The 15,691-nt window shown below is 39.9% G+C and overlaps 1 protein-coding gene across 1 annotated transcript; it reads right to left on the reverse strand.

Annotated features, from left to right (window-relative positions):
• Positions 1 to 1,070: 1,070 nt before the first annotated feature.
• LOC311229442 (putative nuclease HARBI1) lies at positions 1,071 to 2,260 on the reverse strand (the record flags this gene model as incomplete). Its single annotated transcript, XM_084315526.1, has 4 exons — positions 1,071 to 1,214; positions 1,338 to 1,486; positions 1,608 to 1,746; positions 1,916 to 2,260. 4 exons carry the CDS (start codon positions 2,258 to 2,260, stop codon positions 1,071 to 1,073), a joined length of 777 nt encoding a protein of 258 aa, XP_084171652.1.
• Positions 2,261 to 15,691: the final 13,431 nt, after the last annotated feature.

Below are 15,691 nucleotides of genomic sequence, written 5' to 3' on the forward strand. Positions count from 1 at the left end.
TATTCTGACTACAGCTCCGGTACATACTTGTGCAATCACTTCCGGGTGCCACAGCTGTGAACTACGGCAAGTATTTAAGGACAATACAGACCCAACGTTGAGAAAAAGATTAACTGCGTCAATTATATTATCGCGCGATACTAGTCTCGCGTTAACGCAGCACGTTAACGCCGGTAACGGCCCAGCTCTACTAAAAACACACTTCTTGAACCAATATCTGAAATGAAAAAAAAAAGAAAAAAAACTAACCTTCTTTTACTATTATGCACTTTGCTACTAAGGAATCTACCTTGCCTATATTACTACCTACTATGCTATCTATACTACTATGCACACAAGACTGTAACACTCAAGTTCAACACTGTTTGAGGAACAATGTTACTTACCCTTAGCTGCCAGAGTTGTACCCTTCCTGCTAACTTGTTGACTACTTGAACTTGTATTTGGAAAAAAGTGTCAGCTAAATGACTAAATGTAAATGTAATTATGTAGAGATGGTCCTTGTAGGGGCTTTATGGGTATGCTAGGCCCTGTTCCCTCCACTTTCTATTTCAGCACAAAACTCAAGTCGAGGAAAACTTGAAAACATCTTTGTAAAAAGAACATTTATTGAAGGTTCTGTCAGCGCAGATTAGCATACAGTCAAGCTCTCCCCATTCATCCTTTGCAAGCGGTTGCCTTTCAACAGAGCACATGGCGATGGCAGAATCTTGATTTGAACCGCTCATTCTCCTCGTAACAAAGATATTTGTAGAGCAAAAGATCAAGGCTTTTTTAGTTTTTTCATTCAAAATTGACAGACCTCAAAGCTAGTGGCGAGTGGGTCGCTACCACAATGGAGCGGGGTTTGGCAGCGCCAGACCCACAATTGCCCCCACAATAAACATCCCTGACACCCTTTGAGTATTACTGAGTGATGTGTTTAGTTATTGGTATACATTGTAAACTGCATCGAATAATGACAGAAGCAAGCAAGTCGAATTCAGGTCCAGATTTAATTCACCTAAATAGGAATTAATTGCACGCATGTGAATAATCTATTCACATGCGTGCAATTAATTGCTGTCGGACTAAGACAGCACGCCTATTATCCGGGCCGGGTCAGGATGCATGTCCTGGTCAGGTGGTTGTTGAGGTGGCTGGAGGGGTAGCGGGACACCACGCTTCTCCGCAATGTTGTGCAGGACGCAGCAGGCCATGATAATTGTACACACCTGGAAAGAATAAATAAGCCACAATAAATGACATGCAACATGTATTGGGCTGAGGTGGGCACTCATACATGTTTTAACACGGCACGGCCAAAACAATTTATCAGCTGTTGCCTTCATCCACACCTTATCCGGCTTGTACAGCAGCTTGCCACCTGCTGCGTCCAAACACATCCAGCCTCTCTTTATTGACCCAATTGTGCGCTCCACGGTGGACCGGGTGCGCGCATGGCGCTCGTTATACGCCGCCTCCTGCGCGGCGTGAGGGTTGGCGACTGGGGTCATCAGCCATGGGGCCAGTGCATATCCACGGTCTCCTAATAAAACAAGTCATTAGAGGAATAGAAGCCTACAGTATACTGGTTCAAGAACAATTCTATACGCACAGATACTTACCAATTAGCCATGCGTCTCCTGCGTCTCCTTGTTCGAGGTGCATACCCACTTCGCTGTTCTGGAGGATGTACGAGTCGTGCGCACCTCCTGGGAAACGGGAGACGACGTTCAACAGCTGGTTGTTGGCGTTGCAGATGACCTAATAATAAATAATAATTATAAATTCTATTTGAAGAGAGAAGCAAAAGAAATTATAGATATAGGAAACACAGGAAAAAAGAAAAAACAAGTAAGATGTGAAAAGGAAGCAGGTGCTGTCCAATTGGATGAAGTGGTAACAAGAGAGTAAACAAAAAATAGAAACATACCTGTACATTGATAGAATGGTACTGCTTCCGATTAAGGTATGGGAACGGGTCTGGGGAGGGTGCCAGGATGCGCACATGGGTGCAGTCAATAGCGCCGATGATGTTTGGCAGCCCAGCGATGGCATGGAATGCTGTCTTCACTGGGATCTGCTCTTGGGCGGAAAAGGGGAATCTGATGTACTGTGTGGTCAACTCCACGATGCCAGCCAAGACCCGTGGGATGCAGCGGGATGTTCCAGTTGCTAGGAAGCCCAAGGTGGACAGTACCTGGACATGCGGTGGCACAGGGTTGGAGCGTCTGGTCTGGCTCCTCAGTGCTGGCTCCAGCGTCTTGGACAGCTCCATTAGCACAGGTCTTGGCAGCCTGAAGCGTCCCAGCAGGTACGCGTCACGAAGAGATCAGCGTGGTCCCTGTACTGGCGCTCCCTATTCATTGCGCGTTCGTATCGGGCATAATTATGCTGGACGTTACCCATAATTGTGTGTGTAAGCCTTGGGTGCAGAGTTGACCATGAGTTTTAAGCATGGCGCGATTAATCACTGTTAATTGGATGCCAGGATTCAATGTACATGATTGCTGTTCAAGTGCACCTGCAAGGTCAGGTTTATTTGTCACACGCAACATTGTACCGGTAAGATGAGCAGTGGAATGTTTATCCACTGGCTCTTATAATGTATACAATAAGCAAATGTCCCAAACTATAAATAAGAACAACAATAAAATTATACCAGAATTATGTGGCTGATGTATTTATTTATTCCGAGTCATTTGCAGTGTGTGTAGCTATTATTTATTTTTCCGACATCAAATAACGTAATTTCTTATCATACAAATATTGTCATATTTATTTTAATTATGATTAAGTAATTAATTCCAAGGAGGCCTGTAGTGTTGACGTGAAGGAATCACTATGAGAACACAGTCTGTCAAGTTGTAATAAAGTTTTAAATTAGTCAATCAATCATGAGATTTGATCGTGGGCTGAGAGCATATTTAAGTGTGCTCCTCAGCACTCTTGGATCTGCTCTCAAATAAGATCTCAGGAAAATGTGAGGACTCCCACTCCCAGCCCTAATATGTCTTAAATAGGCCGAAATCTGGCTAAGACGAAATATTTTGTCGTAACTACGTTCGAGAATGAGACCCAATGATGGTACCCATAACTGTCACCGGTGGCAGAATGATATACAGTACAGAATCCAAAGGCAAATCAAAGGCAATCTCTGTGTCAAAACACTAGTGCTATGAAGCATGTTTGCACAGACTAAATTGTACAGTACTTTACAGAATATCATTTGTGAGCAGATCCGAACACAGTTCAGACAATTGGCAAGTCTACGTGGTATAGACGTGCTCATTTGTCTTGATTATCAAAATTGAGGGAGGCTGCTGTGCTCAACAATAAAGATGGAGTTTTTTAACTTTTGCTTCAGATAACACAACAGAAAGCCCTCTGGAAAACCGCCCAGATAAGACGGGGGGAAGAAAAAAAAGAAAAAAAACATCACAGAGGCAAATGGAAAAAATAATGAAAGATGAAACCCACACTCACCTGCAGAAATGTTGGGGAACAATGCTGACAAATGGGCAACGGGCCCCGGTCTTGTCTTGTTTTCAACAAATCACAGCGACTCTCTGCCTTGCTTTGCCCCATCGAATATCAGCCTCCTTCTCGGCGTCCTTGAAGCAAGTGGGCCGGAGCCAAATAATTTGGAGAGCGGCACCCACTTCAAGGTGAAACAATGACAGAGCACTCAATTATTTGGCCGTGGCATATCCAGGCCTCCCTCCCACATAAAAAAGCAATGGGGAAATAGAACAATAATGGGATGGGCTGGCCTGCTTTTTTTTCTTTTCTTTATTTTTTTTCTCACCTATTTTCCTCGATAATAACGGCTCACATCACCTTGGTTAAGGCATCTGCTCGGCAAACAGTGTGCCATCATTACCCCGGCTGGCCTGAAAGCAAGCTTAGTGTGTAGTAGAGCAGGTTCACCTCTTTTATTAAGAGGACAGCCGGAAAGACAGTTTTAACAGGCGGGTCAGAATTGGGAACTTGTGACTCCTCCATTGGGGGTCGTTAGATAAATAAGGAGACCTGGGCAGCTCCGGTTGGCATACGACCCGGGCAAAAACGACTTCTGTTGATCGGCTTTTTTTTTCAGACCAAGCCCAATAGAGTGACACAAAGATAAATCTCTCAAAAGTGTAGGAGAGGAGTATGTAGTTGTCTAGTAGCCTTTTTTTGTTGTTGTTTATAGTGTACGGTGTCTAGCGGAGATCAAAGCTTAAAGCTAAGTGCTCTCTTGGGATGCGTACCAGACATAAATCCTTGGACCCAGAAAAGATGAAAAGATAACATTTCCTCCACTCAACCGCTCCATTAAAAGAGGCCACATAAATGTAACTGAACAATATCACATTTCAAAAGTATAAATAGAAACCCCAACGACCGCTAGGAAAATCATCTTCCACATACATGATCACATGATCATTGTTTAGAGACTTTGAGAATATGTACCATTGCGGCTCAATGCTATGATTGGTTTCCCCGGGAAGTGAAATTACCCACATTAGAGATACTGGGTTTCCAGGAAGAAATACAGCGCAGCCGTATTTGTTGACAAAAACAAAACAAAGAAAAACTGCAGTTTGTATTGTTGTAAGTTTGGACATTAAGTATAGTATAATGAAATACTTGCCAGTAGTGTACAGTAGTTGATGCAAAGCTATTCGCTTACTGGCGGGTTCCCAGTGAACCCGGAAGCTTTGGACAGACAGCAAACGGGAATTCGGGGGTCACAAAAATAAGAAAAGTTTGAATACACACCACATGCATAGGGTTACCCATTTCCAATACAAAACCATGGTCCTCCATTATCTTGAAACAGCTGTGAAAATACAGTGATAGTTTACGTTAATATGTTTGTATTTGTTATTTTGCAAGCACCCCAAAACACAGAACCTGTGTGTGCCAGTATGAGGCTACTAGAATCTGGGAGGTCATTGTCATATTGTGCAAAAGATGGAGGTACTCTAGGACTTGTGGGCGAAGTAGATTGACCAAATAAACAGGTTCTTTAACATCTTTCTGTGGAGCAACATCCCCCTGCTAAGAAAGATGGACGTTTGAAGGTCAAAAAGATCAGTATTCAAATATTCTATCAAATAATTTAAAGTTAAAGGTTAAACATTCAGCCACTAGATGTGATTAAAAAAATCTACCTTTTATTGTATAATTTGTATAGATCATTGTATATTGTTTGTCTACAAAACTACGGTTGAGGAGCTGGGAAAAACAAGCATCTCATGTTATTTCTGAATGTATACATTTAAAAAAGCTGCAACAATAAAATAATCTGAATCTGAGGCTCAGAGGAAAACGTCCACAATACATACAATATGCAACATGTAAACAACAACATTCATTTTGGACGTGCAACATTTTTTTTTAAATTATGAATTCATTAATCATACATTTATTGGGGGAAAAGCTGGATATTATTATTACCTTTCTAAAGGCTCTGTGGATGTGCTATTTAAAAAATGTAAGTATTACTCTAACATTTTTAACTATAGCACCTTTAATTAATTGATTAACAAACTACTCCAATTTTTTTTTTAAAGTGTGCAATGGACTAATAATGTAGCCTGAAGGGCTTCTGTGATCGCTTTCACTAAACAAATAATCATAATTTTGAAAAAAAAATTATTTACTAGTCAAATAAATATAAGACCAAAATATACAAATAAAACCATATTCAATGTATTCAATTGACTGAACATACAAAAATAAATACTTAAAATCTGTAGGCTGAATCAGTGCAAAAACCATCAGCTATAGTCAGAATACTTGTACATTTTGAATAGTCGAATATTTGCATAACCACACCCATCCCTAGGCTGATGCTATATGGCCTGTACTTACCATAAACCTTCTCACAAAGTTGGAGTCACCAAAATATGATTGAAGAAGTCAGTTGACTCTGCCACCATCTTGATAAAGGGGAATAATAAGACTAACAAGGGGTGACAGTGGGTCAGGAGATTGTTACCAATCATGGTCGTCTGGTAATCAGAAGCTTCCCGGTTTGATTCCGGCTCCTCCCGGCAGTGCGTCGAAGTGCCTCCTGTCAGTGTGTGAATGGGTGAATGTGAAGCATATAAGTTGTAAAGCGCTTTGGATCAAAGCCCTATATAAATGCAGACAGTGCATGTAACAATACCTCACAACCTGTCGGTTTGAATGGGGAGTTATCTGTTTATAAGAATCTCTCATACATATTGTTTTTCTTTTATATCTGACGTTACTGGCAAATTGCTGATTTAGCATGTAATTTTGTTGTTTTCGCAAAACACCCACAGTAATCCATCTCCTCAGTATTAGACTGTCTCTGGCTGGGCTGTCCTCTCTACTGGACTTTGTCCAAATACATGTAGCTCCAAATAAGAGGGGAGCTCAGCCAACAGACTCTGCGCTTCTGACACACATTACTGGTGGACTGTATGGTTTGTGAGAAAAATAAACTTTCAAAAATTACTAAACAAACTGCCATCAGAGGGGAAACATGCTCTTGATGAACATTAAAAGCACCAACATGTTTCGGCCTATTCAGGCCTTCAGGGTGTTGTGAGCAATTGACAGGTGAAGTCTTTATTCAGTAGCCTATGCTCTGATTAATAATTAATAATGTGTGACAGCTGGCATAGAGTACATGAGTTAATTATCAATCACCTATAGGGGTCAGTATATAATATACTAACAGCCCTCAAATCGTATAGGCTGTTAATCAGAGCATAGGCTACTGAATAAAGTTCCCCTGATTCTGTCCAAAGAGCACTTTCGTTTTGAAGATCAAAATCATACTGAACGCCGTAATCCTCTCCATTTCCTTTTAAGTCGTTACACATGCTTAAAGTGTGTTTAGAATCTCGAGAAGGAAGTGAACCTTGTTGTGAACATTGCTTCTCATTTGGTAAAGGTGGTGGGAGGCTAGAAACAACACAGCCGTGTGCCGTGACCCGGTTCTTCTCTTGTGACTCTTATTCAAGACACTCTATTTTTACTTTTCAGAGGTTAGATATAAGTTGAATTACTGTGTTTGACTACACAGGCACCACAAACCCCACACCGCTCGTTCTCCCTCTTTCCTCTTAGTTCAGGATAAACATCTGCTTTGACACAGACGGAGTCAGTGAGAGGACGATCTTAACAACTCCCTGAGGTTATTGAGTATCATGGATCGAGCTGTCAGTGGCTAGAGCAGTCTGGTCATCTGAAGGTTCCCAGTTTGATCCCGACTCCTCCCAGCAGCATGTCCAAGTGTCCTTGAGCAAGATACTGAACCCCTAACTGCTCCAGACGAGCAGGTTGGCACCTTGTCGTCGGGCATGTGTATGAGAGATGAGAGAGAGAGGGGGAGAGAGAGAGAGATAGAGGGAGGGGGAGGGAGAGAGAGAGAGAGGGAGGGGGAGGGAGAGAGAGAGAGAGAGAGAGAGAGAGAGAGAGAGAGAGAGAGAGAGGAGGGGGAGAGAGAGGGGGAGAGAGAGAGAGAGAGAGAGAGAGAGAGAGAGAGAGAGAGAGAGAGAGAGTTAATGGGCGAACGTGATGTGTAATTTGTGAAGCACTTTGGATAAAAGCACTACAGTATATAAATGCAGTCCATTCACCATTTAAGACCCTTCGCTTACAAGACATATTGTAATATTATATGTAATGTTATATATTACAATGTATTTTAATAATCTTCACATTACATATATATATATATATACAGTATATATATAGCACAATGTATTGTTAAGGAGAAATGGATATTGGTAAACGGACTGCATTTATATAGCGTTTTTATCCAAAGCGTTTTACAACTTATGCCTCACATTCATTCACACACCGACGACAGAGGCAACCATGCAACCTGCTCGTCGGGAGCAGTTAGGGTTTAAGTGTCCTGCTCCGGCAACCAGGAACCGGGAGCGACCCCCATAATAATTATATAAGTATTAATAATACATTAAAGGGAAAGTCCACTTTTAACCGGCCTATCCAAATAGTCAGAAACAGAATCATTGCAGTCAATCCAAAAAACACACTTGTGTTCTGATTTTTCCCATGACGAAGTCGAGGGCGCCATCAAGTTGAGCTCTGCACTATATAGTATTGTATATTAGTACATTGCATAGTATATTGTATATTGTATGGTAACTCAGTTACTTCTATTCTGCATCGAACATTGTACATATGTCTATACTGAACACTGTGACCTCTATTTTTACTTCTATTTTACATGCTATACTATTTTATTTCATACTATCTTGTCTAACACAGTCTCTGGAGCGAAACAGTAAGAAGCATTTTGTATAAAAGTATTCTGTACTTCTGTATGACAACTATTAAAGAAACTTGAAACTTGAAACTTGAAGTACATCAGTCATCAATGCTTCATGAGATGGCCTTTTTTTTTTCTTCTTTTTTATAATACTGTTTTGGAATCTACATTTTTGTATTTTTTTTGTAAAGCAACATTTTGAAAAACTACAAGGGTGAAAAATACTGTTTTGCTTGCTTTTTTTCTTTTCTTTCGAATACTGTTTTGGAGTAAAACAATTTGTATTTATTTATTTTTTTTTGGTAAGAATATAGGACAGGCACATATAAGCACTATGCGTCAGTCTGTACCTTTTTCAGTCACTGTAAATAATCAAATATTGATAAATGATGATGTATATTGTACTGTGATGATGACTGAAAAGAAATAAACTACTACTACTACTACTACTACTACTACTACTACTACTACTACTACTACTACTACTACTACTACTACTACTACTACTACTACTACTACTACTACTACTACTAAGTACATCAGTCATCAAGGCTTCATGAGATGGCCTCTAGAGAGGGTGTATTGAAATCAATGGAATTCAACACAGGATCTGTGCTTGTTTAAATAGAAGCGGAGGTGTTTAGCATTTGTTAGCAATGTCAGTGGAAATCACTGGGACCATTAATTCTGGCAGAGGGTAAAGTTGAGCCGATTCAGAGTCGCTTTTCTACCTCATGAAATCTGCGTGCAGCATTATTACCGAAACAGTTATCATGTGATTAACTTATCTACCTTAGATGCACTTCACTTACCATTCAACTCAAACTTCAGAGATGCCATAGTGTAGTAATATCAATGGAAATGTGTGCGTCAACAAAATCTTCACTCTCTAAAATAGGGGAGAATGGGGATAGTTGTCACACGTTTTACTCTAGTGTGAATTGCTCACCATCAAAACATCTTTCAATAGTCATTCCTACATTAAATTGAAGCTTAAGATGTTGGCTTGAAATGTGTATCCCTCTAATTTTTCAACGTATTGTAACAAAGAGTTAATCACATATCAAAGACACTATGATACATTGTGACAACCAACCCCATCATGGGGATGGTTGTCACACACTATGGGGTTGGTTGTCACCATGTGTTTTAATGGGAAAAATCTTAAAAAGAAGACAAGAAGGCAGAACTAAATTTGAAAGTTTAATTGCATTGACAGGTTGACAAATACATAACTTAATGCATCTTAACATGAACATAAACAGGAAACACATCTTTAGGCCATCCTATATAACAAAATAAGAACACAATAAATTGGCCTAACAATAATAGCCTACACAACATGTGACAACCAACCCCAAAGAAAATGTGACGACCAACCCCAACTGGAATGTCTTGATAGCATCAAGGCCAACAGCCATCTAACAACTAGTTAGCTAGCTAGCAACAATCTAAACTATAGCTATCTCTTCATACTTTTTAAGGGTATATTAGGGATGTCCTGTTATGGTTTGTAATGCGACCCCAATTGCACGACACAGACAGGTAATCAGAGTTAGCCAAAACAAGGGTATGATTTATTATACACAAAAAAGCGGCACTGAGCCTTTAACACTTTTAGTGCCCAGCAGGGGGCGCACATTTAGTGCTTGAATGCCCACCATCCACTGCAATGTTAGCATTAATATCGCCTAATCTATGTTTTAAATTATGGCTATGTGTCTAATCTGCCTGTCGCATTATCAATGACCCATTTCCAGTCAACATTGTCGAAGCGGATTGTTTTTTTATCGGTTAATTTCCGTTTTATAGCATTTTGAAAAGCCCTCGTTTTCACGGAAAAAAGAAGAGATTCCATGATAATCGCCCTGTACTGTAATATTCTAGAACGTTGTCATTTTTCGGCCTATTTATGAATAGTTTTCAAATAAACGCTAGATTATCGATAGTATATGTGTACGTGTACACGCTGGTGCCGCACGCTGAAAATCGATTCTCTCAGTTCCTGATCGCTCTTACAGTTCAACAGCCATATCAAATTATAGGGGAAAAGCTTATATCTCCGTGAAAACGGGTCTGATTATCCTAAGACTGGTAAAATAGATTCCTTACCTGAGATCAGATGGTATCCAAATGGATTATTCCAATTCCTGATCGCCATTCCAAAAATCGATCCTTTTATTGATCCAATGCTACGTACTGTAAAACACAGTAACCACGCTGTCCTGAGGGTCCAGCATGAAGCTGATCGGCTCCGGTTACATGAGTAAGAAGTAAAATGTGGAGTCCGTTTTTTTTTTTCTCATGCATTTTCATTGAGTCCTATCCAAAAGGGTGAATTACCATCTGGGAGACGATAGGGGGCGCGTTTTTCACATCTGAGCGACTCGGGTGGCTGATTTACCAACGGTAGACTCGGTTGATGAAATATGAATTCAGATCGCTAATAATAAAAAAAATACGAGAAAAAACTCGTTATGGGCATTCAACCCGCGGGAGGTAAACCCGAGATATCTCGGTTTGGGCATTCAAAGTGTTAAGGGGGAAAAAACACTAAAGTCCATGAACACAAAAAAACGCGGCACTGTGCCTTTAAGGGGCGAACAGGCAGAAATCCTCTAGAACAGGCAAAAAAGGTACACAGGAAATCTTCATCTTCTTGAACACGGGCATCCTCCCGACCAGAACGCTGCCGACGGGCAACGCAGAAAACAGGGGGTCCGAGGGGAATGGGGTGAGAACACAAGCATCCTCCCGTGGAATAGAGAGCGATGAAGCGGTCTCACCCCAGGAACGAGGTCCATGTAGAGGGAGTAGGGAAGTAGCCGGCACGACATCTGGAGTGGGAACATTGGGATCCTCCCGTGGAATAGAGAGCGAAGACGGTGTCCTACTCCAGGAAACGGCGACAGGTGGTGATGTACAGAGGTAGATGGTGGTAATAAGAACGACCCGACAAGGAGTGGAGGGGAGTCTGCAATACTTGTACTCTCATCCGAGCTGATTGCAAACTCCTCTCAGGTGCGTGAAGCAGAAAAACGGCACGCCCCCTTGTTGGGCTGCATGCAGAATTCCTCCAGCCCTCACATGTCCGATATTATCGGCCGATATTGGCATTAAAATGTGATATCGGAAAATATCTGTATCGGTTTTCAAAAAAAAAAATAATAATATATATATATATATATTTTTTTTTTTTACATTTCTATAAACTTTATTTACCCAGGCAAGCAAGTAAGAACACATTCTGATTTAATTTATTGTCAAAAGTATGCATAATGTTGTGTTAATTCCACAACAAGATATATGTAATGTTAATTACCTGAAATTATTCTGTTTTTTGGGAGGGGAAACCCTGCATATATCGGTATCGGTTGATATCGGTTGATATCGGTGTCGGAAATTAAGAGTTGGACAATATCGGTATATCGGTATCGGTAAAAAAGCCAATAATTGTTTCATTATAAACCAATTGTGTAAAAGCCTATAAGAAAAATACTGAGGAGCGGAATATTTACAAATGGACATGAAAAACACAAAAAGTCCTCTCACCTTAAGTTCAGCTGTTTCACTCCAAAGATGACAATGTAGGTGAACTCTGACCCCAATTCTGGACATTTAAATACCAAAATATGGGAGACAGGACCCTCTGGTGGTGAAATATAATGAATGTGACAACCTACTCGTGTGACAACGTCCCCCGTTCTCCCCTACTTTACCTTCACAAAACAATTTTATGTTATGTTTCATGAGGTGAGGCGTACATTTTTATTTGATTTTGGTTATGTACAAATCTCCATGTAATAGGCTATGTTACTACACTACTCTGAAAGCTCATGAAGTTCAAGATTCAAGCGGTTTATTTGTCACATACATACCAGGGCATACAGTGAAATGCGGGTGGTCATGCCCGCTTCGATTGTGCAATAATACTAATAATAAAAAATTATAAAAAAAACAGATAATAAAAAGACATAAGCTGGGCATGATAAAATACACATGCTAAATTCCTGAGAAGGCACTGGGTCCTATGTACACTACTATACAATATACAGTTTTAACTCTTGGTCATTATGCTATACTTACTATATCAAGTTCAAGTTCAAGTTCTTTAATAGTTGTCATACAGAAGTACAGAATACTTTCATACAAAATGCTTCTTACTGTTACGCTCCAGAGACTGTGCTAGACAAGATAGTATCAAATAACATAATAACATAATATAGCATGAATTTAGAAGAAGAAAATGAGGTCACAGTTGTTCGGTATAGACATATGTACAATGTTCTGAGTTACCATATAATATACAATACACAACTATGCAGTGTACTAATGTACAGTACTATCTAGTGCAAAGCAGAAATGGGATGAGGTACAATTTTAGGTACAATTTACAGTAAGGTGTACGAGTTGTAGTGCAATCCTTCATCCATAAATATAAAGTGTGGGGAGTGGGTGCTACAGTGTGTTTGTTTAAAGTGGGTGTGTGCTATAAAGTGTGTGTAGTGGGTGCTACAGTGTGTTTGTTTAAAGTGAGTGTGTGCGTGTGGATGTGTGTGCTATGTGTGTTTGGTGGTTGTTGTTGTGTAGTGTTCATTCATTGTTCGTTTAGCAGCCTGATGGCCTGGGGATAGAAGCTACTTCTGAGTCTTTCTGTGCTCGCCTTGAGACTCCTGTATCGCTTGCCTGACGGCAGCAGTTCAAAGAGGCAGTTGTTCGGGTGGCTCGAGTCCTTAATAATTCTCTTAGCCTTCCCCTTGCAACGCTTGTAGTAAATGTTCTGGAGGGTGGGGAGCCCCCCTCCGATTGTGCGTTCGGCTGAACGTGTCACTCTTTGTAGTCTGCTTTGGTCTTTTGCAGTGCTATTCCCAAACCAGGAGGTGATGTTGCCGGTCAAGATGCTCTCTATTGTACATGAGTAGAAGTTCTTAAGGATCTTCTGGCTGACTTGGAACTTCCTTAGGCGCCTGAGGAAGTAGAGGCGTTGTCGTGCTAAACTATCTAAACTATACTATACAAGAACCACATCGGTTCTACCTTAAAGTTACCTGAATTTTCCTCATTCCTTTAAATTGAAGTGTCATTTTTAATATCCCTTGGAGTAGATTGGGGGGTAAATAGCATCCAGAATGTAGCGGTAGAGGTAAATGAATCACTCAGTAAGCTTGTCTCCAAAATTCAGATTTAAGTCCTTGTAGTTTACATTGCTGTTAAACAGTTATGACACTGGATGTTTGAAAGGTGAGACATTTCAAGCCTCACTCACATTGCCAACTATTTATTGATACTAAATAGCCTTACCTTTGTGCAGATGATGAACCTTGGACCTATTTGTGCCTGTTCCGCTTTATAACTCCAGATATAAACGGCCTAGCACCAAGGATAATGGCTTAAACTAAAGAGGACCATCTACCATTAAATATAATAACTTGAAGCATTGTTCCATGAACATTAGGGGCAGTGAAAACACACTTTCTTTAAGAAAAAACAACAACTTTTGAAATCTTGTGTTTACAGTGAATCTCTCAAAATCCTATTTGTAAAACAGGTCAAACTCTACATGTCCTGGTTCACACACTTCTTGTCCACATGTGTACCAAATCTGTGGTTGGTGTGTAAACCTACTGAAGTTTTATACTATATAACTGTCTCACCACAATAGCGATTACTATGTAATTAATTATAGTAATTACCAAATTGTCATCTCACTACAATGAAATGGCAACTGTGGGGATTAACATCATCACACATGAATACAGTTGGACGCATTGAATCCACAAGATTCTCAGCTTCCCAGTCAGACCCAATTTATGCAATTCCATGACTGTTTAGGGACCTCATTATGCAGAAATAGTCAGGCAGAAATAACATATATTTGTACTTCATGCAAAAAGCTGCATGGTTTTTGCTCCAAACTGCATGTATGTAAATGCTAGACGTGTGGGTACCCATAGAACATAGAACCCACCTATAGAACATAGAACTGCACCCATATAACCCATTTTCATTCAGGTATCTTGAGGTAAGGTCAAGGGACCCCATGCCAACATTTTGCTAGCATGACATGGTCATCTAGTTTCAGTATCTTTAAAACTGAGCCTGCTACAGCCTCTGAAAGACAGTAATGTTGGGTTAATTAATTTGGGACGCTGGCCTGCGCAAAGGGGCTAATATATCAAATAATATAAGCTGATAAGCTCCTGAAAAGTATAAAATATTATGTATTATTTCTTTCCCCTTTGATGTAACAATGCATCGTGACCCCTATATGCACTTTTAAGGCTGGAGTCCTGAATTAGCTGTTCTTGCGCTTTGAACGGAACTTTTGAATAACTTATAATTTTCCCGATGTAGGTATACAAATAAATAAATAAATAATATATGCAGCATGTAGATATACTGCAGAAAATATACTTCACAGATCCAGTCAGGCTACATGGGTGCATTTGATATGGTGATGTTGCATGAAGAGATAGCAGACCTGCCATGCGTTAAGATCCACTATCTTAATGTGAATCTCAAATGACCTGCTTTTCTATCTCGTAGGGATCTGATATGTTCCCTCCGTTATGCAGGGCACACAACCAATGGCAAATTCCACATTGTTTGTTTGCCTATATATATATATGCACTTCCTTCTGAATGTATTAATGTGTTATTGAGAGTATATTCATTATAATATGGCCACTAGTGATGTCATCAGAGGACACTGAAACCTTGTGTTGTGTTAATTACAGCTCCATGAAATGACGTAGATGAAATTTAATACCTTGTCTTATAGGGATGGTTACCGTATAATTTCATTGGGGCGACAGTGGCTCGGGAGGTAGAGCAGTCTGGTAATCCGGAGGTTCCCGGTTCGATTCCTGCTCCTCCCAGGCAGTGTGTCGAAGTGTCCTTGAGCAAGACACTTAACCCTTAATTGCTCCCGAAGAGCAGGTTGGCACCTTGCATGGTTGCCTCCGCTGTCGGTGTGTGAGTGAATGGGTAAAATGTGAGGAACAATTGTAAAGCACTTTGGATAAAATCGCTGGTAACACTTTATAATAACACTCAGTTATAAGACCTTTATAAGGTATTTGTAGAATCTACTGTAGATAATGAACTAATCATGAACAAATCATTTATATACATTCGCAAATTATTATTAAATCATTTATAACTATTTGTATAACATTTACAAATTAGTTCTACATTATTTATAACTCATTATCAACATTGTTTGTACTTGATTTGTTCATCATTAAATAATGTTGTTTAATGTGTAGTAACACATTTGTAGATGCTTTGAAAAATGGATATGAAAAAATTACTATACTGTACCTCCATTTATTTGTTCATGTTCAACAAATGATTTGTTAAGACATTCATAAAACATCTATACATCATTTGCAGATGCTATTGTGTGCCCTAATCTAAAGTGAAGCCATATGCATCATTAACAAA

Source organism: Notolepis coatsorum (genome assembly GCF_963971535.1).
Source record: "Notolepis coatsorum genome assembly, chromosome: 6".
NCBI lineage: Eukaryota > Metazoa > Chordata > Actinopteri > Aulopiformes > Paralepididae > Notolepis > Notolepis coatsorum.